Raw genomic sequence first — 27,105 nt, 5'->3', positions numbered from 1 at the left:
CGGCAGTGTGCCCAGGTGGCCAAGAAGGCCAATGGCATTCTGGCTTGTATCAGAAATAGTGTGGCCAACAGGAGCAGGGAAAGGATCGTCCCCTGTACTGGGCACCGGTGAGGCCGCCCCTCGAGTCCTGCGTTCAGTTTTGGGCCCCTCACTGCAGGAAAGACATGGAGCTGCTGGAGCGTGTCCAGAGAAGGGCAACCGAGCTGGTGAGGGGCCTGGAGCACAAGTCCTGTGAGGAGCGGCTGAGGGAGCTGGGGCTGGTTAGTCGGGAGAAAAGGAGGCTGAGGGGAGACCTCATCGCGCCCTTCAACTACCTGGAAGGAGGGTGTAGCGAGGTGGGTGCTGGTCTCTTCTGTCAAGTCACAAGCGATAGGACAAGAGGAAATGGCCTCAAGTTGTGCCAGGTGAGGTTTAGATTGGGTATTGGGAAAAATTTCTTCACCGAAAGTGTTGTCAAGCATCGGAACAGGCTGCCCAGGGAAGTGGTGGAGTCACCACCCCTGGAGGTATTTAAAAGACGTGTAGATGTGGTGCTTAGGGACGTGGTTTAGTGGTGGACTTGGCAGTGCTAGGTTAGCGGTTGGAGTTGGTGGTCTTAAAGGTCTTTTCCAACATAAAGGATTCTGTGATTCTATGATTCTGTGGGATCTGGTGCATCATTCTGAAAAGGAGCATTTGTAAAAACAATCACAAGACGTGCAAGAATATAAAGCTGCAAAATTAAACTCACGCAACTTTAATTTTGCTTCTCAAGCACTCCTGCCCTCCCCTCATACGCATGCTGTCCAAGCAGGTAGTCTGCTTCAAGATCTTACGTTTACTCTTAGGAGAACCAGCAGTGAAACTCCAGTTGACTTCACACAATACGTGATCACGGAAATTCCTTTGTCATCTTCTGTCCACTTAGTGACCAGTAATTTCCAGTCTCCTGAATTATGTAATGGTACTAGGGTTTAAGAGTTTTTCACTCAGCTGGGTCTTTTTATGAAAGACCCCTTTCCCACCCTTGCACTTGCTTCCTGTAAGTCACCCATCTTCTTGGTTTCACAACAGACAGTGAGTTAAATGGTCGCATCCTCTGAGTGTGATAGGTAATTTTTTTTTGCCTGCTTTCCCTCACTCATCCATCTACCCACTCACATTCCCTTTTTTCCCTGCAAACTCACAGCATATTCTCTTCCATAATTCATTATCTCAAGATGTACTTGAGCATCTGTTTATTTTTTTTATTATTTTTATGCTTTCTTGATAGATTTATCAATATTTTAGCAGTTAGTTCTTTTTGTGTGCACTGCTCTCTTTCTCATTCACACAGCTGTATGCTTCCAGTGCAGGCTTCGGACGCAGGGCAATACTATCAGCTGTCAACAACCATCCATAGCTGGATTATCTGAGTTGTGGAGTTTCACACGTCAGATGCTGAGGCAGCTTGGGTTTAGCAGTGTTACTAGGTGAGGCACACGGCTGCGCTGCTTTTGGGGCCAGCTCAGCTCTGGAAATAGCTCTGGTACTCCACAAAATCTCTTCTACTCCCTCAAGCTGTATGCCCACCTTCCTGGGACAGAAAGTGAAAATGTGCCTAAGCCCCCAGTCTGCCTCCTGAGCACGGGGAGGGCAGTGCTCACCCCTCGGGAGGCTTGTTGGCCACCTGAGGTCTAAGCTGGAGATGACTCCCACCGCAGCACGTCACACAGCACCCTGCGCTAGCTAGGGCTGGGGACCTTACCAGTGCTTTGCTGGATACAGAACAACCTGAGCTCCTTTTCCCAGTTTTTGAATCCTGCTTGAAAAAGTAAGTCCCACCAGACTCCCTCGCTCTTCCTCCTCACTGGTACTGTCCTGCCTTTCACCTGACCGCCTCCTAGAGCAACCCGCTGACACAGTGAAACTCTGAAAACGCTCAAGCTAGACGTTGGTAGGGGAGGACATTTGGGAGCACAAGAGGCAGAGCCTGAGCAGAACAAAGGGGAGATGACATTGAGCTTGTTTTACTGAGTGTTAAGAAGCCCACCAACCTTCAGGGTTTTCACATACATCTTCATAAAAATATCTTGATTAGGTCAAACCCAAACCATTAAGCACCAGGGCATGAGAAAATGAGCCATGGTGCAGGCCACAGAGCGCACACTCAGATCCTCTCCTTCTGAGTAGCACACCTCTCGGTGGTGACAGGGGTTCACCTGGCAAGCAGGTGCACCCACCCTGACTGACCAACCCAGCAGTTAGAGGGTGAAATGAACTTCTGCAACATATCCTCACTTCAGGAACTAAACTCTGCTTTCTTGCTATTCAGATGGGTAATGGCTTTTCTCCATCAAAATGTTTCTTTCCGAGCTTTTTTGTATCATCCATCAAGCAGCCTTAGTCTATAAAGAGAACTAACAGTCTCTTGGGAATAACTTGTGGCTCTATCCTCTTCCAACTGAAATGTTCTCCTCCAGATGCTTCCCAAACTGCAGTCCACGCAGACCTCGTGGTGGTCAAATATCTGATGTCTTCGTGACCTTTCCTCTGCCCATATAAAAATAACTGTGACTTGTTGGTGTTCTTCTTGGGTACCGCTGCATATGTGCCTGGAACGCGTAGCTGGCGGATGGCCCTTCCTCAACCTAAGATGCCTTCTTTCTTTTTCAGGTGTGTGAGAAAGAGAAATTGCTCTCAGAAAGGAACCAACTGAAAGCAAGCATGGGAGAATTGTTAGACAACTTCTCGTGTCTTTCCCAAGAAGTGTGTAGAGACATGCAGAGCCCGGAACAGATACAAGCTCTCCACCGATACTGCCCCGTTCTCAGACCCTTGGATCTACAGCCAGCCACCACCATCAGCCCCTCCCCAGCTGGCGTGGAGCAGAGCCTGGTGACCTCCCAGTGCATCGGGGAAAGCATGCAGTGCTGCTCGGAGCAAGGCTCGGCGCAACTGGGAGCACCCTGGCTGCCCAACAACATCTCGGAAAATTGTTCGGCCGGCGCGGGGTTGGATGGAGCTGACACAGGTACTTACACCGAGAGAGAGCTTCCACCAGAGCAGAGCAGCCAAACGGTCACGGTAGACTTCTGTCAGGAAATGACTGATAAATGTACAACAGATGAACAACCTAGGAAAGATTACACCTAGTGACTTGTAACCTTAACGTTACACCTGGTCAGGTGTTCTTCAGTCAGCCAGTGGCAGTGTTCATTTGTTGTCTAGAAGAACGTATTTGGTGCACACTACAGTGGTCTTAGCAGCAATACTGTTTTTAAGTATTCCCTCCTCTCTACAAGCAGGAGTTCTCTTCACAATGGTGCTATCCCTTGCTCAGGCAGGGAACGAAGCAGTGGCAACACTGTCTGTTTTTGTATGTTGATTTCAATCTTAACAGGGATGGACATAACACCTCTGAGGACCCAACCGCAGCTTTTTTCTCAGTGGCCCATGTCACAAAACCCTAACTCAGGAATTTCCTCTGAATGTTCAATTTTTCATTGAAGACAGCTTCTTTACACATCAAAGTTTTATAGCTAAACTGTACATATTATATATAATATATATAAAATATATATATCCATATGCAAAAGTCCCTGCATGCCTCAATTTTTCTCATCCTACAAACTGGAAGCTTTCATTTCTATTGTATAAACAAGTTCCAACATTCCTTTTTGTCTTCGATGCTAGAACTAGTTTGGTAACTTGTTACACGATAATTTTTTTTTTTCTTGGTTCGCAGTTCAGCAATATCATTCGATTTGTACTTATTTATAAAATTTTAATGTTGGAAACTTATTTGAGATTTTATTATAGACAATTTTTTTGGCACAGCCATTTCGTGCCACTTGAGCAATGTGGAGTTATTTTATTTTCTTGCAGATACTGTACAGTAATGGTCAACTTTGCCACTTGCACTGAGTTTCTGGTCAAACCTCTTTTCATAAATGAAGTCGTGACTTCAGTATAACTTGAGTATATGGTTTTCTTTGCTTTATGGCTTAAAGAAAATAGAAAAGTTTTAGCTAATAGACAAACACTCAGGAGCTCATTATGTAGTAAAAACGGTCTTGCCAAATACTGAATTCACTATACAATTTGTAAAGAGAATCTGCTTGAATTATTTTTATATTCAGACTTCTTTCTGTTTCACAAACCAAGTTTAAGTGCTGTTAATGATGCTTTTGGATTCTTATGGGGAAAGTATATTTCACTCTTTAGAGAAAAAAGTATTTGACAACTGGATCAGTTCATCATACGTTCCACGAAGTAAAGCAAATGGAGATTACATCAATACACTTGGGGGGGCTTTTTCTCCAGCCCCGCTCTGCATCCTTTACTCATGGAAGCAACCGCTGCTCCGGCTAGTCCCCAGAGCCTCACCTCAGCTGTCCTCAGACATTATCTGTTTTCCTCACCAGACTCGAGTTGCAGAGGTGGGTCTGGTGAAGTCAGTGATCCTGCCTGGGTAGGTGGAGTTGCAGGATTAGACCCCTAGTTGTTGACTTTGGTTTCCTTACAGAAGTCAAGTTAGCACTGTATCCTCTTAAGAGCAAAACATACATCTGCCAACACCTGATTCGGTCGCTTACCCATCAAATTCTTGTGTTCCAGGATCCTCTCGGCACAAACCGCAGCTAAAAGAGCGCTGTCTCGAAGGAGACTACTCAGTGAATTGGCTTAGTTGTAACTGTATTGGATTTGTATCTTAAGCAATGTTGACTCATGTTATGACTGTGTGAGACAGCAGCTTTCCAAGCATAACATCTGTATGTACAGTGTAGACAGAAAAACATCCTCCTAATGCTTTTTTAATAATTATTATTATTATTCTAAGTGTACTGAGTTTTTATTTTGTGGTTCTTTGCCCTACGTGTGCCAGGTTGCGTGGCTTTATCGATGACAAGTGTCATGTGCTTTACTGGCTGATATTGTTTGTTCTCGCTGAAAAAAAATGACCAGCTGTTCACACCTGTTTAAAAAAAAAAAGTGTGGGGAAGCAGCTTCTCAGAAGCACTAAGCGATAATGTAGTCTTCTGTGCTAACGTTTACACTAGAGGTGTGCGCTGGTGTTTTTTTGAGGCACTCAGTAGATCAGCATCTTGACCCTGGAGGAGGAATCAGCTCCCTCTCTCCACTTCTTCCATCTTCAGACTGTGCTCATGGACCGTCGCCCACTCGCCACAAAGTCTTGCTTTTATCCTCTTCACCCAAACTATTGTAGCCAAGCTACCGAGGAGGAAATGCATATAGCATGTGCCATGTTTGTTGAAAATACGTTTTTTCCCCGCATGTACAAAGAAAAACTAGTATATAATGTAGGAGAATATTTATGTTTAAGTATTAATCATTACTGTACAAAATCCTTACCTTTAAATGTTCAAAAATATACAAATGCCATAAACTCCTAGTTCACACGGTTGAAAAAGAGGGAGGAGTTGTCCTTTCTTTTTAAAAGAGCTTAACCTAAAAATATCTGAGCCCCCTCCCAGCCATCTTTTGCAGGTAACTGACTGAGAAGCTCTTTGGCGAGGGGGTTGGGATTTGATTTTCCTTTGAATTCGTTGACGTTGCAAAGCAGTTCTGTGCTTCGCAGAGAAGTTTTGTTTCTATGAGACCATGGTGAAAGCTAGAATTTAAAACTAAATGTGAATCACATTATAGAGTCATAGCTACTTGGGGGGGCTGGGGGCGGGTGGGAGGGAAGGGTCAACTGACACAGTATTTTAAAGATGTTTTTCTGTTGCCTTTTTTATTTTTAAGTGACCTCCTATATATATGAATAGATAGAATGTTTTATGAGTATAAAACCAAGTTTTAACTTGCTTCCTGACATGAAGATTTACTCTACTAACAACTCATGTGCAACTGGTACTCTTGACCTCATTCCAACGGTTTAAAAAACCCACCCACACAACCCATTGCGCTGCAGCTCTTAGGTTTGACCTGGCTTCATACTGGTGCTGGGTCTCTTGATTTCCTCTACCTTGGGAACTGATATTTAAAACCACTGCTCAAATAAGTGTCTCTTCCTCAACCTTACTCTCACCTCTCTCTCTTTCCCTCCCCTGCAAGCTTTTCTGGATGTTTGGTTTCATTCTTTCCCATTAGAAGTGGCTGATTTTGTGTCATTGCTTCCTATATTTACATGTATCATGGTTTTTCAGTGGGGTTTTTTTGGTGGTGGTGGTTTTTTGTTTCTATTTTGTTTTAAGGTTTTTTTGCTATTCTGAACCATGCGGCTCTCAAAGCAGTTACTGGGCTAACGTTAAAGGAAGACATCGGGAGAATTAGTTTCAGACCTGGACACCAGCTGACATACGTACCCAACCGTTCTTGTCATGAGGTCAAAACAACTGACTACAAGAATACCACTGGAAAGAAAAAAACAAACCAAAACCAACTGACTGCAGTATTTATGAATTTTAAGAGTTTGGCCAATAGTCACCATGATCTTAAGTAAGAATCTCTTTGCTTTTGTCAAAGAGAGTATGTGCAGCGTCGGTCCTGTCGGACGTTGCTTGGGAATGGCGTGGTGAGACCCCCATCTCCCCGCTGGGCACTGCACCGCTCTCGTGGGCGTGCGCGTCCTTGAAGCTTTGTCCGGTCTGTATCTAGTCCTCCTTTTCCTTTGCCATTGCTATACTTGTATCGCCAGGAAACCTCATTTCATTTAGGCTTGTTATGCTTTGTCAGGTGAGTACTACACTATATAATGTGTTTGTTTCTCTGCGTTCTCTGGGGGTGCCTTGAACACAATTAAAGCTCCTTGCAAGCTGATTCTGGAACAAAAAGGTAGTGGAAAAAAAAAAGGAAAAAAAAAAAAGAGAGAGAAAACAAAACAGAAAACAAAAGCAAAAAGGTGTTATCAGGAGATCCCAGTATTTATATCACAGATTTCCTAACATGATGACTCAGGCGTCAGAGTTTGATGCTGCAGTATAAAACTATTATTTTATATATTGTACAAGTAATTTATTAAATGTCTTTCTAAGGGTATATGCTGCTTTTAAGATGCACTATATTTTTGGATCTAATCCTTGTATTATTTTTTTTCCCAAGGAAGTAAAATGTGCTGCGAAGGCAAGCCACAGTGATTAGTATGCTAACTGCTACTTCTCTTTAAAAAGGAGAGTGGGAACTAGATACGTAACTTTGCTAAATGGATTAACTGCTGCCAGAGGAATGATTAATGCTGATAGTGTGGTCGTTAATCTGGAGTCCAACACTTCGTCAAGTCTGTATTCTAAACGGCGCTTAAATAGACGGTAAAATGCCTAGGTATATAGTTAGATTTTGTAATATGTAACTTTATGATTGCCTAATAAATAAAACAAATCTGCATGCTGGAATCACTATAATCCTGTAATAAAATGAAATCTGATCCACTAGGAGAAAGCACGGTGAAGCGTTGCAATTCCAGAATCAACACCACGTCCTCACTGGTGTCTTGTAATCCACTGCTGTGGTGGTGAAGAGAGAGAGAGGGGGGTGGGTCTGCAGAATAGAAGACCTGTAGTGAATTTTGCGGTGAGACAAAGTGAACGTTTGCCAGGTTTCCACAAGCTCACATTTTGCTCCACTTTGTGTCCTCTACCGTTGCAATGGGGAGTGCTGCTTTCACCTTTTTTTTCTGATCTGAAACGCGTTTGGAGGTGCCTCCGGTTGAATGCTGTAGCCCATGGCTGCAGCATTTTAAAAGTCTCTATTTTAGGGCTGCCTAGAGAAGGTTTAGCTCCATGTGAGCAGCAGAGCTGATGGCCTTCCATAAGGAGGGGATCTGCTAAGTATGGAGTGGTTTATTTTTATCAGAAGTGAGGTGAAACTAAAACTATTAACATAAAGAACTTATGCTCTCTTTCCTGCTAGAATTTTTCTCAACAGATTTTGACTTCGGTTCAGGTTTGTCTCTGCCAACACAGTCCAAGTTAATTTTACATCCATATATATAATACATGTATGTATGTATACATACATCTATAATTCTAGTCAGAGTGTGTGTTTGTGTATTTTCCTGTTCATAATACATATATGTATATTTATAATACTCGCTGGAGTATTTCATGACTCAGGCATCAGATCTGATGCTGTAGAATACAATATATGTGTATATGCATATGTTCAAATACTGTGTCTATATTTAAAAGGTCTATTGTTGGTGGTCTGTAGAGTAATTATTCCCTTTACTCTCAAAATTTTAATGGCATTACTTGCAAAGACTAAGTGTACAGTATTTTCCTACACTCCACCAAGATAGGTATTATTTATATCGAAGTCAAATATCGATAAGCATTTTAAGGTATTACACAGATAACGTTGCCATTTTTGCAAGTAAAATCACTTTTCGGCAGGAAGGGATGCTAAAAGTACCTTTTTAAAAGGTCGTTACCCCAAGCAAATGGCTGCTAAAGAGCCAGTTAGATGACTCCTGTTCTTGTATGAATTTTAGCGACTGTGGGCAGAGCCCTTCCCGTAGGTGAAAGTCACCGCCTGGTTCATGCAGTGCCACTGTTGTCCCTTTTGGCTAATTAAGGGCACGCAGAAAGAAACTAGCGTCCCAGAATAGAAATGGCAACTGGCAGTGTTTGATTTCATTGATTGCTCAGAGGCAGAGATGGTCCCAGGCTACGCACCCCAACGACCCTTCTGTTTCGGAGGGAGCCGAGCGGGGGCTGCGGTCGCCGGCTGGGCTCGTCCCTGCAACCGGCGGAGCCCCCGCCCAGGCCGGCGTTGCCCTGCGTTTGTGATGTACCCGAGGGCATCGTGCGCGGTTTCGGTCCTGTTCTCATTACTACGCTTGCTCTGCCTGAAGCTATCTGGATCCCTCAGACCGGCAGGAACGATACTAAACACTTTGGTGATATTCGATGCGTGGTTGTTTACTCGTAGTTCCAAGCATCACCTTTGATTTCAAGGGTGGGGATGCCCTAAGAGTTTGTTCCAGAACCAGTTGGTTACAAGTGCACCTCTTATATATGCCTTACAAACTTCAGAGGCCATATTCAAAACAGGGTTTTATCAGTGTATGCAAGGGGGTGCAACCCCTCTTCTCTTCCTCCCCAGGTCAAACAGTATGGACAGTTTTCACACATATCTACCTGTATAACCCTCTGTACCTCTCATAACTGGTCAATGACTGTAACAGGTTACATCAGGTGTTTTTTCTACATACTTTTTACACAAATTCTATGCGATTAATGTAACAATTCAATGCATCATTTTATTGTACTAGTTCTTAAGCTTGTCTTTATTTTTTTTCTAGGTGACTGTGGTTTCTTGTGATTTTTATTGTATAAATAAATGAGGTGGCTGTTGATGCTTACTCTCTGTTACTAAGAATTTTTACCTTTTTGGAAGAAAGCATTGCTATGAACTAATGAATTTAAAATGTCATTTACTCATTGTAAATACAGTATTGTGCAAAAAACAAAAATGAAAAAAAAACACCCGACCCTTTTCATTCATTTGAATTGCTAGTGTTAACTGAATTTTGTCTAGACACCATTTCTGTTGATGAAATAAAGACATATCATTATGTATTGTAAATCGACTCAGCTTGACTCTAAAATTGATGTTGCAGTGCTCGGTTAACACATGGGCTGTAGGTGAGATTCGGGAGGGCAGGTTGGATGTGGTTGATACTGCCCGGTGAACCTCTGGACTGATGAAGAGAACTCCAGTCGGGTGGTCCCCTGGCTAATTCACTAGTCTTCTCTGATCCGGGGATCCAGTTATCTTTGATCTGCTGCAGGAACAGCCAAGGGTATTTCATTGCAAAGATGAAAAAAGTTGTTTTGGAAGATCAAATAAGCTGTAGCTATACCCATTCCCCTAGTGCTTGACTTAAGGCAATTCTGCCAAGTCTTTGTTTTGGTCTTCTAACGTGACAGTGTACGCGTTGGGAGGCAAGGGGAGAGGTTGGAGTTTGTTTCCCCTCTACAGAAAACCTGAGAGAAACTGAGAGGTTTCTGTAGGAACAAAATACAGCTGAAAATCTCTGTGTGTAACCCAAATACAGTAGTGTTCCTCTCTGAGGGGGGGACTTGGGCCATGGACCGTTAGCAGAAGATCCAGAAAGGAAAGAAGAAATTATAACAGCCTTAGGTGCTATTACCACAAGCAGGGCGCGGAGTCTAGCAGGGGCTGTTTGCTCGCTGGAACTCCCAACCACATGCCACCCACCTCTCTCCTTGGGTTGGAGGCAGCCTGGAGCCTGCTCAACAGCTTGGCAGGAGGAGACCTGGGAAGGGTCCCTGGCGTGACCAGCTGTCCTGCCCTGGTCCGCACACTTGCTGGGCTGTTGCTGCGGGGAGCGGAGAGGAGGGCAAGCTGCTAGAGGGAGGTCCCCAGGCTTTTTTATCACCAGACGGGAAACCGTATATTGCGTGCCCTGGGCCACCATCCTCAGGGAGGCAAACTGCATCCTCCTCCATCTGCAGCAGTGAAAGTTGCCTGCGATTTTTCAGTCTTAAAATTCTCATGGAAGAAGAGCAAACGTTACTTTCCAGAGTTCCCCATTTTTCTGAATCTTCCATGAAGAAAGCTTCCCACCCCCTCAAATCTGTCAGAAGATGTAGCATCCACCACATGTACACATAGCCTGGCAGTAGAGAATGTACTTCTTTAGCAAAGCTGTTTCTCCATCCCTGATCAGTTGTTGCTGGCACTTAATGGCCACCATCTTAAGTATTTCCTTTTCTTGCCCTAAAATGCTAAACAAATGCACAGACAAGCTGTCAATGAGTTTGTAGTGAGGCAAAATATGAATGTAAATCATGTGCACTAGAACAACACCACTGTAATCTCAAGCAATCTTTATGCTTGACTCTTTTTTCCTGCTGACCTGCTTTCTGCTACCTTTGCCTTAGAGTTGTCAAGTCACAGAGGGTTTTTATGCTTAGGCAAACTGGCATAGCAAACAAGCTTGTTCCAAGCATTGCCTGCCGTTGAGGTGATAGCAAATGCGAGCTACGATAAGCTTGACAAATAAAAGCAGCCAAAAGCATGTGGCCAGAAACGGGGTCAGGGACAGTCAGAGAAAGGTGCTTTATTTTCCAGATACACAAGTGGAAGGACTGCTTTCTTGGGCTGCATACAACCCAGAAATCGAACCTTCCAGAGCCAGTCTGTCCTAGCAAACTGAAAATGAGATCTTTTGGGCTTTACGTGTCTTTCAGTTCCTCTATATGAACTAATGAGACAGTGAAGGGAGTAAGATTTTCATGACCCTGAGGTGATACCTTGCAGATCTTCTTGAACAGCAAACTGAAGAAAAGCACAGATGTTTTGCACTTAAAATAAATTGCCTGATTTGACTTTGTTTCGATTTTGAAGCCAAAAGTATTAGCTATGAGGAGGCTACATTAGCATGGAAAGTCTCTATCAGAGCTTGAGGACTGCATTAGCACAGCCAGATGAGCAGCAGCGTATTCCTCAGCTGGTTTTTTTTCCCTCTCTCAAATTCTCTGTCCCTTCAGATTCCTTGAGTGTTTCTTCCATCTTTTATTCATTGGCTGCCGAAGCCTGGGGAGATAGAGGCCACGTAGCCTTCCAGGTTACTTTCAAATCAAACTAACCCTTTCTTGTAGGTGCCTTGGGTCTTCCGCTACCTCAAAGGTCAATGGATCAGGCTGGTTTCTGATATGAACACTGCTAGCATGCACAACAAGTTGTACATCCCAAAATGTTCTCCCAAAGACACAAGGCTATTTCTGCAGTGGCAGCACACACTGACCAGATCCGGCTCAGTCTACGTGAGAAAAATCTTGAGTCATGGAGCGAGCTACCCCTTAACACCAACAGTCAGAGTACGGTACGGTTGGGATTGGCATAAAATGGAGGAATAAAATATTTGCTTTCTTACACTGTACTATGAATTTAGCATTATAGTGGCGGGAGAGGGGAACGTAGCAATAGATAATCTGCTTTTTATCTCTTTGCTGAAGGCAGTTTGTGCTCAACCCCTTAGTTTATTTCTTCTCCTCAGAATGTCATTACTTTTTCATGATAGATGATAGTTCTAGGAGCATGCTCTGAAAGATAACAAGAGAAAGAAAGCATGAAGCTGAATTGGCTTAAAGGAGAAAAAGAAATGTTATCATAGTAATTAACCCCAACACACATATATTTGGGAAAGTGGGAAATCGGGTGTTTAGCTGACAACATACTTACCTTGCAGGGCTTTGTTCAATGCTAAGGGGAGGGCGGGGAGAGGGGCGACACCGTGCTTTTAAACCAAAATAAACACATTAATCCCTGAAGTAACTTGCTTGAAAGCAGTGGACCCATCCTAGAGTCCTTTGCTTTACATGTCAAGGGGTTTTGTATATTTTTGATTGCTTTAAAACCATACCAAGATGAACTCAATTAAGCGAGTTCCACTTTCTAAAATCTAGCTTATACATTTGTTGCTGCAGAAATCCTCAGAGGGGTTCATTAGTTGTCAACTGCTGCTGACCCCCCAAAGTTTATTTGTGTTTGTGCAACTGGTGAATGGTTACCTCTGGGTGACCAAATAGCTTTTGCAGGATAATTGGTACACTGGCTGTCATCACCACGAGGTTCTCCTGAGTGCTCCAGGGCAAAATAAAATACAACTACTGTGGCATTTAATATGGGGGGGGGGGGGGGGGGGGGTGTTCAAAAAAGAAGAGGTGTTTGCATAGAAAAACTGTACAAAACCAGCAGTAGTTACCAGCAGGTGTAAATGTGAATACCTTTTAGGATTCTTAAACATCCTAGAGGAACACTGGGTTTTACCAGTCCCTTACCCCCCCTCTGGATTTTCCTGGTGGAGCTCAGCTGTCTAAATAACTCCTCGGCGGTCATCAGGTTTGTTGTTTCAATGTACGTTCACTCTTATCAAACTGTTCCCAGCCCGAGAAGCGAGAGCGGGTGAGCAGCTTGTTAAATGAGTGGATATTTATTCCTCAAGTGTTGTTGAAAGGGTAAGTAAACATGCCTTGTTCTGGAGAAGACTGCAAACATTCAGGCTGAATAGCGGCTCTTTCTTTCATATCCTGCTTACTATGGAGTATTTTCCCACTGGGTAAAAGGCTCAAAGATGAATGGAGAATTGAGAAGTAGAAAAAGAATTGAACAGCACAGAGGAATAAAAAGGCAATGCAGTGAGGGAAGCTGGACCCAGTGAATCGTAAAATTTCCCCAACTTTGGCAGAGCCAGGATTTCAGCCCCAGAGACTTTCTTTTCTGCAAATGAATAAAATCAGCAGCCCTATCTCGATCCAATTCTGTGAGCTGAGAGTATCAGCTTTACCAGCTGCTTCATTATCAGCTTTATCTCCCTCATTCACCGTGAGGAGGGGGCCTTGCTTTTAAAGATACATTGATTACTTTGTAGCCGAAAATATAGACTTAAAGAAATGACACTGACAGCACAGAGCTCTCTGGAGGAGAGGGTGGGCTAAAGAAGAAGGAATAGATGTGACAGTGAGGAAAACTCAGCACTTCTTGAAAAACAAAAATCTGAAGTTGAGTGCCTAAAATGCCTAATTCTTTCTGAAAAGCTTGAGCTAATAATTTTGGTTTCCCAGGAGAGCGGTTCAGCTAAAATATTGCTAAGAATATTATAAATCTTCTAATGACTTCCAATTTTGTTTTGTGATTCCAGGAACTTATCTTGGCTCAATGAAGAAAGACAACCATTAGATAATGTCAAGTCTTCCCATCTTCTTGGTATATCTTCGGTTACTCAAGCAAGAGGAGTAGCACAGTGGTTCTCTTGATGCAGATTTAGGCTTGGGGTGCAAATGTGATGACTTACTTCCAAGTCATCTGAAGGATGGTGCCTTTGTGAGAAGAGTTGCCAACCTAGTATAAATACTCCCAATTCCAGCTAATCAAATTAAAACTCATAGGTTTTAGAGCACATCTTAGGATTCTTTAGAAAACTACTACATATAGGCCAAAAAGAACTGATGCTGGACACGCTCAGGTAGCATGAACTGGAGGCCTCTGGTTTAGAAAGGCGGGGAGAGACACAGCTAGCAAAAGACTTCAAACCCAGCTAGCAATAAAATATCGCACAGCCTCCAGCTTTTGTAGAAATGATGTGATGACACTGTGACGCTCTGAAAAATGCAACGCCAGGCTGTGGCCATGCTCAGCTGAGCTTTCCGATGTTCTGCAATCGTTCCTTTGGTTTGTAGAAAATGGCCAAGGAGGAAGACTGCTTGATTCTGGCAAAGGCTGACTTTGGAAGTAAAGCTCTCTCCCTCTCTAGCTGTTCAGCTGGAGTGCTCAGGTCTCCTCTTATTTTATCCCCCCAGAGAGAAAAAGAGAGTTATTCAATGGTCCCAATGGCTTCACAGAGCCTTGCACGCATGAGGCCATGGGACACTACCCCTCAGTGCAACGCTCCAAGCGCCAGATGCCTGTTGTAGGCTGTAATTCCTGGCCCCACCTATTTTCAAGAGAGCACAGATTGTATGTGTACTAGTTATATACTGACCTTTAACCGCATCAACCTACTAATTTTATCAGACTTAAAAATGTATCATGCACCAGCCAAGGGCCTGACTGGTGCAAATTATGTTGTTTTGTTGGTTTTTTCCTCATAATTTCATTCACGTGCAGAATCTTACTGACAGCAGCATAATTCCTACACAGCTTTGTGAATCGAACCCCCAGTTGTCATTGTGATTGTAGTTATACTAAATTCAGTGTGGCTCTTTTCACCGAGTTGGGTGTGCAAAGCAGCCATTTAAGGCCTGCTTGCGGGAGAGGCCGGCAGCCTAGGACCGTGCAGAAGGTGTTCCTTTGCTCCATAGCTGTATCTCCCCTTTTAAATAAAAGTTAAAATGTGGCAAGAGATGCAAAACTTAGGGCAGAACTGTCTGTGTACACGCGATATTTCTTAGAAGATAAGGTACCATGTATTCTCTAAGATGTATCCTCTTCGTGAGCCTTGGAAATTATTAGCTTGGAGACAGTTATCAGTGAACAAATTGTTTGATATCACTTCAAAGCATGCTGACTGCGTTCCTCAGTACCAAGGTTTTGGAGGTTTGCAGATAGCCTGGTTTCAGCCGCACACAGATCCTGAATTCCCTTGTCAATGTAGAGTTTTGTAACGTTATTTACCCCAGGTCTCCATCGAGTTGAGATTAGCTCACACATATAGCTGGTGATGCTCTTGTCGTTGTGTTTAGGTGGACTGAAATCAGTTGCAAATTACCCTCATGGCATGCAGTGACTCTCTCCTCCTATGCTTTCCCATGTACTTTCCCTGATGCAAGGAAGGTCCAGTTTTGATGGTCTGTCCTTAGAACCTAATAGATCTAAATTTTGACCAGCAGCCGCTCAAGGAAAAGATAGTTTTCCCCAATGGATCAGAGTGTCTTGAGAAGCCTTTAGCCTAATAAGTTTTTCAAGATTTCCGCCTCTCTCATTTTTGCTTCCCAGTCTGAATAATGGACACCTTTGGACAATGCAATGACCAAGAAACTGAATAGAGTATGAAGAGTGAGTGGTTTGGGTGTAAAACTAAACAGTTGGAGCGTAAATATTTTTTTCAAGGTTTTATGCCACAGTTGGACATGAAATGAAGAAATGGCTCTTCACCTCCACCAATTCCAGATGAGGAAGTTTTAAATAGCCTTGTTAGTTTGCATTGTGGCCAAACATGGTTGGTCTGTACAAATCCTACGGGAAGGGCATTTCTTCTTTTATATATATAGCTTGTCTAGTTTGAACTGAAGTCTGAAATGTTGCGGAATCCTCATGCCAAACATGCATTTTATATTCAATATCCTACTGAGCTATTTCATAAGGCTTTTCAAAGAAGGATTGAATGCATTCTCTCTTAAAGGTCCAAAGTACCCTTTCCTCCAAAGAGGAAGTCCTAAGATGAATTTCCTGTTCTGTTTGAGGGATGCAGTTTTGTACTTTCTTGGAAAAAAATCACTTGATCATGACCTGGCCAACTACTATCCACCCCCTAGTCTTCCTGGTTTGATCAAGAGGGTGCCATACATTATGAGAGGTAACTTTTACAACATTTAGTTGTCCCTAATAATAGTTATTTATCTCTTAGAGACTCAAGTTTGGTGTGGAAATGGCATTGATAATATTGCTCCAAAAAAAATAAAAAATCTCATCACCGGCTAAAGGTCAAGCATCCATAACTGTACTATTAGATCTGTTCGTTCCTTTCAATGCCATGACTCACAGGACGCAGTTGACTTGTATGCAGAGTCCTGCAGTGTCAGATGGATTGATTCTGTGTAGCTTTGAGATTTTCTTTCAGCTAAGGGAGCTATGCCGGTTGTGGGCAGTTGCGGTTGTCCTGCTATCTTAGCACAGAGCACGGGTGTGTGTTTGACTGGAGGGTGCTAGAATGGTTGTTAAGGTACAGAAAGTGGTATTTGTAATGTTAAGTTGATACTCCTCTCTCATTGAGCTAATGCAAAGAATGCTACAGACAAAGTCTTGAAGAATGGTATGGATGAAGGGAAAAAGAAAAAGTTCAAGCCAGTATGGAACTAAACATGATAGTTTGGAAAACTTATCAAAGAAAATTGAAGAACAGTGTGGGTTCCACTATGGTTTTGCTCCATTTGGCTCTCCGGCTTAGATTAGTAAAATCCAGGTTAGTATAGGCTGTATTTTGGCTGTTTAGAAAATGTTTGTACATGTGGATTCATTGTTATGTTAAGAAGTGTCTTTCCTTTCTCTGCATTACTGTTGCAAGTCACTAGTAACCAGGCATGGCATTAGGTAATATTTTTTCATGTGCTTCAGTTGGAATTTTGTAAATATTTTTCCTTTTAAGTACTTTTTTTTAGACTCACTGATTTTTGCATGCTCCTTTCACACAGGTAAATCTAATCATACGTATTTTTCTTTTATCTAAACATTAATACGTGATGATTGTCTCCTGGAAGTCAAATTAAAACAAATCAAACCAGTGCTGAGTGCCCTTGACAACCAAAATTAAATAGTGAATATAGCAATTGGGAAATTCAGACCAGAAGCTTACACAAGCTTTAATGGCCAGATTCAACACTTTTGTGATGCACCAGCATATTCGTGTGTTGAAATTCGCATTCATAAAATGCTGTAGCAGTGCTAGCAGTAAAGTGCATTTGCCAAAATCTTGGCTCAACTGTATATAGAAGCACCTTTACTTTAAAATATCATATGTGGTAAGTAGGAAGCAACAGGTAGCATACCTACAGGAGTCACATTTTAAAATGCCAGTACCAGTCCCTTGCATAATGATCCCCAAAGGCAGCATGCTGGAAGAGTGTTGCTTTCAAGAGTAATGGCATCGCTTTGCAAACTGACTATATTTCTCTGTAAGATCTCCCCTGGAAGACAGCATCATTGTCATTAAACAGTAAAAGCTGGCAGGCAACTTCTGTGAGTTCTCGACAGGGGCTACTGAAATTCTGTCTTGCTTGAATAACTTTTTGCACTTTACCTTTTTAAAGAGCCTTCCCATCTGCGTATCAAAAACCAGCAGACTGACAGATTGGGCTCTAGGCCCTCTCCCTCTACTAGAAACATCAAAGTGAAAGTGGTTAAATTGCGTCTAAGCGACAACTTAACATGGCTTATGCTGATTATTTATTGTAGAAACTACAACTCCAGGAGAACTGGAACCCACAAACAGGTTTTTGATGAGCAACGTGTAAGAGTGGCTTGTGCTTCTTACCTACCACAAAAGAGTTGAAGTTGTTTGTTTGCTTGCTTTTGTTTGTTTTATATTTAGAAAAAGTATTTCTTTTTAGGCAGAGTGAGAAAAAATTGGACAGAATCTGTCACTGAGTACTGTGTGAAGGAATCTTCTGTTTATTACATGCCCTATAAAAAGGCATTTAAGGGCTTGCTCCTGCAAGCGTTTGTAAAGGAGCTTTTTCGCCCTCAGCGGACAAATCCTGTCATCTGGGGCAATCAGAATATAACTACTTTAAAAAAAACCCCTTGTTGGTTCTTGAATGCAAGCACCGTATCGTACCAACACTGAGCTTAGAGCGTGTGACCAAGGAATAGGAACAGCTGCTGAAAACGCAATTCCGTCAGCGTGGGCTCTGGCGTTGCAATTATTTGGTGTTTTACATGTAGATCTTTTGACTGATTCATTGAGCAATTACTCGACTCGGTGGTCGCCCCCGGGAGAAACCCCCCGCAGCCGAGAGAAGTTGAGCCGTTGAACTCGACGCACTCAAGCCTTCTCCTTCTTACAGTCTCGAGCAGGCTGGAGCGGGACAAGCTTCCCCGGGGACAGTCCTCGGCAAGGCAGTTGGGATGGTGTAACGGGTATAAGGAAGCCGAGGTTGGGTGACGTAGCGACCCTCGGCGCTCCGCAGCTTCCCAGGGATGTTTCTGCTTTCACCGCAGAAGGAGACCGGGCGTGCGGGAGCTCGCCTTCGTGCGGGAGGATGCCAGGCGTTAGGGCTGTGCCGGCAGCACCTGCCCGAGCCTCCCTGCTCCCCGCAGCCGGCCGGCTCCCTCCTCCCCGGGGCCGGGACAAGGCAGCGGCCCGCCGGGCCCCCCCAACCCCGCCGCCCCCCCTCCCGCGGGCCGCCCCGGGACCCTACTTGCCATCGACACGCGGCGTCCCATGGCGGCGGCCGGCGGCGGGCTGCCGGGCGGGCTGTCCTCCTCGCGGCGCTTCCCCTCCGAGCCGGAGCCCGAGCCGGAGCCGGGGCCGGAGCCGGAGCCGAGGCCGGAGCCGGGGCCGGAGCCGGAGCCGGGGCCGGGGCCGCCGCGGGAGGCGGGGCTCTCGCTGTCGCTGCCCGCCCGGCTGCCGGTGAGGACGCGGGAGAGGAAGCTGGACTTGCGGGTGCCCGGGCAGTGGCCGCTGTCCGGGGAGTCGCCGCGCTCCTCGTCAAGGTCGCGGCGGAGGCTCACCCGGCTGTGCTTGCGGGGCGCCCGGCGGGGGCCCACGGCCGCCGTCGCCGCCGCCGCCCCGGGGGGGCCGCCCGCCGCCGCCGCCCCCGCCGCCCGCGGCGCCTCCTCGCTGCTGGACGAGGGCGGCGGCGGCGGCGGCGGCGGGTGCTGTCCGTGGTGCTGCGCCGCGCTGTGCCGGCGGCGGGGCGGCGGGGCGCCGCGGAGCTCTCCGCGGTGCTGACGGCCCGGCGGCCCCGCCGCAGCCGGAGCCGGAGCCGGAGCCGGAGCGGCGGCGGCGGGAGGAGCGGGGCCGTGGGGCGGCGGCGGCGGCGGCGGCGGCGGCGGGGCGGCGTCGGCGGCCGGGCAGGCCGGCGGCACCACGGAGCTCTTCTTGGAGTTGTAGAGGCTGGTGTCCTCCTCGGCCGGACCCGGCGGCCGCCGCGGCCGCCCGTAGAGGCTCTTCTGGATCTTCTTGAGGCCCAGGTGGGCGATTTCTAGGATGTTGAGGAAGAGGGAGACCGCGGCGATGCTGTTCATGAAAACCATAAAGACGGTCTTCTCTGTGGGTCGGGACACAAAACAATCCACCGTGTTAGGGCAAGGGGGCCGAGTGCATTTGTACAGGGGGGACATGTGAAACCCGTATAAAAGATACTGACCTATCATAAAGCCCACTTCGACCACCGACCGGGTCAGGATATGTAGGACGTAGGTGCGCAGCAGGGACCCTCTCAGGGGCGCCTTATGCACTTTCTTCTGTTCCTCCAGCTTACGCAGTTCCCTCTCCACTCTCCTGTGTTCCTCGGGCATGGGCTCCAGATCCTCCAGCTGAGCCCGCAGGCGGGCTCTCCTCTTCTGACGCTCTTTCTCGAGAGCCCTTAATCTGTAGAGCGCGTGGCCCATGTAAACTAGCGACGGAGAAGAGACAAATATGATCTGCAGTACCCAGTATCTGATCAAAGAGATGGGGAAGGCTTTGTCGTAACAGATATTGCTGCAGCCAGGTTGCTCCGTGTTGCAGATGAACTCGGACTGCTCGTCGTCCCAGACATCCTCGGCAGCCACTCCCAGCACCAGCATCCGGAATATGAACAGGATCGTGAGCCAGATTTTGCCAACTATGGTGGAGTGGATGTGCACTTCTTCAAGGATGCTGCCCAACAGGTTCCAGTCCCCCATGGTCAGAGGTTCATACCTGAAATGCCCCCAAATTACGTTATCTTAGTACAATACTGGATTACTTTTTAGAAATGCCCTTTGTCGGTATTTCTTTAAAAATAATGATCTTTCATATACATTCTTCTAATAGCAGGAGGAGAGCTCTTAGAAATTCATCATTATTTTCTACTTAATGGGTCTTTAAATGAAGGCAGACTTTACGATTACCGGTGAAAGATGCAAATGTGAGATTATTTTAAGCTTAAGAGAGATTGATTTCAGCTGTAAGCTACCGTACTTCTTAACTGCCTACAGTTTTACACTACTTTCTACCCACTGGGAAAGAAGACAACTTTTTTTCACTTTGCAAATCCTTTGCCCGCTGTAGTTTAATTCTACACCCACTCCATTCCACTGTCTGTGGTTTTGCCATAGTTTTGCCATAATATATAATGCTCGTGGCTTTCGTTCATTTGATAAAGTTTTGAGACGTATCGCATAACTGTGACAGAAAAATGTTTCATTTTCTGCCCCATGGCAGTAGCAATATTAGTGCCATCCATCCAATATTTTCCCATCTACCAGGGTAACAATCCACAAGTTTCTCACCTGGATTCCTGCAACTACAAATACATAGCTAATTTACACATAGCTGTACGTGTGTAAGTAGCCTCAGTTCTAGGATAATGTTCATAAACTAAGAGTGTTTCTAGGATTAATATCTTTAATTTTATGCACTTAAATTCTTATTGAATCACCAGGACTTCGTCTCCATTATAAATTTCAACATGTGGGAGAAAGAACCCGGGCATTACATGGTGCAGTGATATGGATGTTTTTAGCTGTGGGAGTGAGATGATCTTTTTAACGACCTCTTTCCCAGAATCTCTTTGAATCACCAGCAAATTGATCTACTTTCTGCTGCCAGGTGCCTGATTTCCAAGCCACTTCTCTGGTAACTATTCAGGAGCTTCAGGTAATGTGGGGAATTGAAATGTAAGGTATTTGTTTATTTATGAATGCATCACATGTTCGGTATTGCATCCGTATGGAACTTTTTTCTGCTAACATGGTAATAAAATATTGAAAGCAATTTTTTATGCTACTGTACTTTCAAAACTTCCCAAATTCCATGAAACCACAACCTTTAGTAAAGTGCAATTTCTAAGTTTTTTTAAGAGTGCCTGGTTGCGGTACCCTAAATCTTATACAGTTTTAATTGATAGCACAGCTGTGTGAGATCACCATTATCAATATAACTTGGTTGTGGTTTATGACATGATCCCCCATAGCACGATTCTGCTTGGAGGCTGTATTTATCCACACTGCAAGTAAAGATTTTCAATTGTAACCAATAGTGCAGTCATTGTCTGCACAGGCATCCTACAAACTATTATCACATTTCTGCATTTGGAGGGTTTTTTTCTGCAAATTTGAATCTATACAATGAACTTCCCTTTTGACACAGGGAACTGGTTGAGGAAACGTAGCCAGTCAGGCAATTTCTTAGGTGCTGTGATGTGCCTGGAATATCTTCTTTCCTCACTCCTTCCCTCCCGTGCATATCATTGAAATAAGATACACGAAAACAAAAAAAAGTCAGCAATAATTTTTGTAGTCCAGTTTCCTCATCTTTAAAGAACAGTGTCAGGTCATTCTTCTGACTTCGTATGGATTTTATTCAGAGCAGATATCAAATTGTTGCAATGTCATAGGTTGGGTGGGTGTACAAATGTTCATATGTCAAAATGTTTACTGGAAAACGTTACATCTCAAGCTACAAATGTTGAACCTGTTTTCTGAAGCTTGGAAGTGCTGATACAGAAGAGTTCACCTTCAGTAAAGCGAGAAGTGGAGGTTTATGTAGAGCAAACTCCCAAATGCAGAGTACTGAAGAGGGCAAGTACAAGTGGGTGACACTTGCTGATTGCTCTGTGCCACTTCCCCTGAAAGGTGACTGAATGACGGCACCGCAAGAGTTAAGCAAAGGAGCTTTGGGTATATTTGCTGCCTTGCGAATGGCTGATCCCTCAGCGAAATTGATAGACTCCACACAAAAAAACCCAACACCCCCCCCCCAAACAAGTGAGATGCTACAATGTAAATGCAGGAATAAAAGGGAAGGGAGAAATGTTTTAATCCCAAATATTAAATGCTAGCATTCCCTTAGCAGTAGGAATTATGGTTGCTCGTTTTGGAACAGAAAGTGAATGCAACCATTCTGGGTAAGAGAGGACAAAAAGAAGAATATAAACATATCACTGTGGCTCTACAGATGTGGGTTTGTTTCTTAAGTTGTTTCTACCAGTATTTAAAGAACTCTGTCCTCACCGCTCCTTTATAACAGCCAAGAGGGGAGAGTAATTGTAAGAGTGGTCTAATTCACTAAGTAAACTTATTATACCAAGACACTTTGCCTCAAATCTGCACTGGTAGAACCACAGCATAAATATTGACATGGCGAACGTTGTGTATAAAGTAAAGAAGTTAGTGGAGAGCCACGAAAGCCAGAGTTTCTAAGAAATCAGCCAAAACTACTTTACAACCTCGTCATAGCAATGTGCTTCCAATTTTTCCATCCTTCCCCTCCCAGGTCTTCTCTGAATTCTGTGTAACAGAGTAATTTCAGTTTACTGTAAGAGAGTAATCTCAAATATCAATCATATCATTATTTCCAGTCTACTAGTAGACTAGAAATTCTAGCATTCTAGTATACTGACCTAGTATACTAGAAATACACCATTTTTAGTATAGATAGTACATACCTGAGACATTTCTCATTATACAATCCGACTACCTTTGCGTCTGTCCAAATACTTTTGAATGGTTATTTCAAACAATAAAAATTCATGCATGTAAGCAGTTAGAACCAGGTGGAAATCCACCATTTCTCTTCAAAGAAGTTTCTTTATTTCTTGTTTTTGTTACTTCTTTATTTTAAAGTTCATTTGATCATTTGCCACTATTCAGATCACTTCTAATATTAAATCTATGCCAGGTTTTCATCAGCTGTGATTTGAAAAAGCAGAGTTAAATCTTAAATTTCCTGTCAGAAAAAGTTAAATGTTAAGATGCAAATACTCCTGGGTTTAATTCGCATTGCTTCATACTGCCCTAGGAAGGATTATTTTTCTGCCGCTTACCTTAGGAGAAAGCCCTTGGTTACTCTACCTTAGAGCATTGCAGAAGGAGCACGCAGCACTGCCGATTGCTATAGCTCAGAGACCTTCCTGCGACAGTGCTAGGACTTTTTTTTTTTTTTCTTTTCCCAAAAGCCAAAGCATAGACGTGGTACGCTGACTGGACTTCTCGGTTCTTTATAGCTGGATGTTAAGATCACTCAGCCTAAGCTATCCATGCACAGTTTAAAAATCATCAGATGATAGGCTGGTGCCTCTAGCCAAAATTATCATGCAATTATTTTAGTCAGTGGCATCTAACAAAGCCATTCCCTCAAGGCTCAATCTGTATGGCGATAGTTTGCAATGTCCCTATGCCTTGTTTTAGTCAGTTCTTCAAACATTACGCCTCCACCCAGCTCTGAAATGAAATTTTATTTTGTAAAATGGCTAAATAGGCAGCCTTTAGAGTATGATAGATTCTTTACATTCATTTTCTTTAACATTCCATTAGTTTCGCTTTGAATCAATGCCCAAGGATCGATCGGTCATGTCCGATTTCATACTCTGTTGCCTGGTGAGTTAATTTAGGATGTGTTAGACTGAGTCTTTGAAAATGGAGGCCACAGGAACCGCGACTCAAGTCTTTGGTTAGCAACACAGGCTTTTGGCATGGTAATCTTTCTTCAGCTGGGTTAAAGGGCCACCCTCAAGCCCATTCAGAACTGGTATCTGTGAGAGACAAGGTTTAAAAAAAGGGAAGGTGAGTTGCCAAAATGGGATTTTTTGTGGGAAATCGGGGCCACCAGAGCTCAGTTTCTGATACTAAGAGCTTCTGCTGCCTAGTCCTGCCCAGGCCTAAATTTTATGGAAATCCCAAATATCCATTTCTTTTCTCTCTTGCTTCAGAACCTCTGGCCCTTTTCTTCCATCTTATAAGGTGCGTGACTGATTTCCACTTCAGCCTCTTCACCCTACGGGTGTTCCCACTAACCAGTGGCCAGTTCTCAAGACTCTAGCCCCACCTCTTCTTCGGGATTATCTTAGATTTATGTGCACCCTTCTCTCTCGCACAAGCTGTACTCGTCTCCCTGAAAGTCCTGGTGAAACATGCCTTCAGAGCCTTGCGCTGCAGCAGATGTGGTGGCCCCAGCATCTTTCCTGCAGCCTCGGTCTAATGCAGCAGATGTATGGTTTATGCACACATTACAAACACTTTTGGGGCAGTAGTGCTACACTTTGTACTCCTGAGACACACGTTAATATTCATCCAACCCCCCCAGAACCTCCACGGGCCTTTCTCGTCCATATGCTCTCACGCTCTCTCTCAAGCCCACGTACCTGTCATTGGCTTTTTATTTTCGCGCCTCTTCCCTCCAAATTCAGTCACAAAGTCCCTAAGGCTTTACCTTGCTGCTTCAGTTGTCTTGGAGCTTCGACTCGGGTGCCCTGTGCTGCCTCACCAGGCGCTGTCGTTGACCCGACAGCTCCAGCGGCTTCCACAGCTCCCGGGTGTTTCTCAGGAGCACCCTCTTCAGCTCCGCTCGCTGTGAAAACCCGAGAACTGGGCAAGAGCTGCAGCAGCCGTGATTTATCCATCCCGTCGGAGACCGCGCTTCGTCGCTCACCGCAGAAGCAGCTTGTTCTGAGCCCAGCACGGTTCTGTCCCACCTCTTCCCCCCCTCAGCAGGTCACAGCACCGGGCCACGGGCTGCCGACCTCACTCTGCCCTCAGAGGAACCTGGGTTAAGGTTTTGGTTTTCTCGGGGGACAGGGCAGGTGACAGCAGGCTGCTTAGGGACAATTTGCCATGTTTCTGCTTTAGCAGCAGAATCGGTGGCGGTGTGAAAGGACTGCTCGTGCAACTCGTTACTGGACCATACAATTAATTGTACGTGGAAGGGAAGCAAGGTTGGGGCATGGGAGTGGTGGGAGGAATCAGGATGAAGAGCAAGAGCGCGGTGTAGTCCGTTGCATTTGGAGATGAGCAAGAATCTGTGGGGGGCTGAGGACACTTCCTTGCTATAAGCATCTGCCACAGGTGAAATCCTCTTACAGTGTGAATGCTAACGGGCAATGTGTGTGGGGAGGGTGGCGGGTGGCGTTTGCTGGGGCAGGGAATATCCTGGAGATCCTTGGCCAGTGACACCCGAGATGGGGAACCGTGAGCAGCAGCACAGCAGGAACCAGCACAACTTCATGCCTGACCTTCCTGGACCAGCAGCGACCTCCCTGCTGGGAAGCAGAGACCCAGGGAGCGTAGCGCTGGGGCAGGAGTCGGAGACAACCAAGTAGGGTAAAAGCTCTAATCTTTCTGGTTCTTCAATAAACCCCACTATCCAAATCCAGCATGGGGTGTTTACTCTGTCTTCCTGGTGACAGCACCTAAACCGTAAGTGACAGCTATTATAAAATAAGTTCTTAAAACATTAGGTCCAAATACACTTTTTATAGCATTGCAGCTTTTGATATTCTTGGCAGGGATTTAGATTTGAAAACCAGAAAAGGATAGATGTGGGAACTAATTGCAATCATCTTACAACACAGACAGTAGCATTTCCTTGTACTAATACATTACTCTTCTGACATGCAAAAAAGCTAACGTTAAGGGTCAAGACCACTTCAAAAAGCACATGCTTTCTGCTGCTTCACCGAACCCGTCATACAACTCTGTGGCCGATGCACGTGTAACAGTGAGCTGGACAACAGGCTGCGGCTGAAGCAACTCAGGTATAGGTATACTGAAATGCCAGGATGAGACTGCAGAATCTTACAACCTTTAGCCCAAACAACTCCACGTACAGTGTAACCTGACTGGAAAGAAACCCCTTGGTTTACTAAAAAAGTCACCTCACTTGAACTTGCAGATTTTTCCATTTTACTACAGACAAACATTACCGGTACTAGACTTGCTCCTTCTGGAGCAAGTTACCTTTCACAGGAAGATGAAGGCTACCTTACCTTTACAATATGAAATAAAACAGGCCAGGGACACGTTTGCAGCCCTCAGCACTGGTACAGCTATACGCTTGGATGCCCACATCCCCGCTGCCTACTGAGACCTGCCAGTGCGCCATGCTGCTGTCTAAACCGTGTCAAGGATAGCTCCACAGTTTTGAACCGGGGTAATTATCAAAGGCCACACTAATTAATTGAATAATATGGACAACTATGTTCCAGTTTGCCGCTTCAAACCATGGGCCTCTTCAGTTTAACAAGAGCTGTGCAACTTCCTTCCTGTTAAAGTATTTCTCTATTTATTTTATTCCTCACGTTATCTCTTGTGACTCAGATGGGTTTGCTTCTGGTGGCATAGCACAGTACTTTCAAACTCTGATGGGAGAGGATGTGCCAACCGCCGCTGAAACTTTATCCATCTTTCCTACCAATCAAAGCCAATTTTGCTCCTGAAACACCTCTTGATTGATTTCATAGATTCTTCTAAGAAATCCTTAAACCTGTTACTTGGCATGCTTTTTTGCTGCTGCCTCCCTTCATGAAGACAAATTGCTAAAGATTATTCTGCAGCTGGTTTCAGAGTGAGGACAATTAAAGGAAAGACTTTATGGAAATAGCTGTTTCCTAAGAGAAATGCCTTTAGTACAGTCAACTACTGTAAGTAGACGGTTAGCTGGCAACCGACTATGCCTTAGAGAATCCCTCAAAATTCTATACCTGATGCTCTACGATTTCATTATGTTCATCTCCATAAACCTTGCTCTCTGAAATTCCACTTTGGAAAATTTTCCAATATTCATGTCCATTAAGAGTTTTAAAACCGAATCCTGTAAAAATATGTTTGTTGGATAGAAGCAGACCTATTTGTAAGAGCAAAGTGGAGTAAGACTCTCAAAGGGCTGCCAGGTACACTCTCTCACTGGAAAGGCTTGGATACAAAAAGGTCTTTCCCCTTTGTAATATTCCACTCAACACTAACCCAATGTTTCTAGAAAAGAAAAGGAAAGTTGAAGGAACTAATTCATAAGTGGTTTAAAGGTTTTATGTAGTT

General features: G+C 44.6%; 2 protein-coding genes across 2 annotated transcripts in view; one reads left to right on the top strand and one right to left on the bottom strand.

The window, feature by feature from the left end:
- The window catches only part of BACH2 (BTB domain and CNC homolog 2), a 192,180-nt gene extending 187,499 nt beyond the window's left edge, over positions 1-4,681 (top strand). Inside the window, exon 8 of the mRNA XM_049818335.1 lies at positions 2,635-4,681. Within this exon, the coding sequence (XP_049674292.1) occupies positions 2,635-3,114 (480 nt within the window). The 3' untranslated portion in view covers positions 3,115-4,681. The remainder of the gene's footprint in view (positions 1-2,634) is intronic.
- A 4,428-nt stretch (positions 4,682-9,109) lies between these two features.
- On the bottom strand, positions 9,110-23,223 carry GJA10 (gap junction protein alpha 10). The gene is made up of 3 exons (XM_049818353.1): positions 23,121-23,223; positions 18,528-20,014; positions 9,110-11,996 (listed from the first exon to the last, which is right to left on the bottom strand). Exons 2-3 carry the CDS (start codon positions 19,996-19,998, stop codon positions 11,947-11,949), a joined length of 1,521 nt encoding a protein of 506 aa, XP_049674310.1. The 5' UTR covers positions 19,999-20,014; positions 23,121-23,223; the 3' UTR covers positions 9,110-11,946.
- Positions 23,224-27,105: the final 3,882 nt, after the last annotated feature.

Source organism: Accipiter gentilis, chromosome 15 (assembly GCF_929443795.1).
Source record: "Accipiter gentilis chromosome 15, bAccGen1.1, whole genome shotgun sequence".
NCBI lineage: Eukaryota > Metazoa > Chordata > Aves > Accipitriformes > Accipitridae > Astur > Astur gentilis.
The sequence above is the reverse complement of the archived record's forward strand: the minus strand, read 5'-3'. Positions and strand labels throughout refer to the sequence as shown.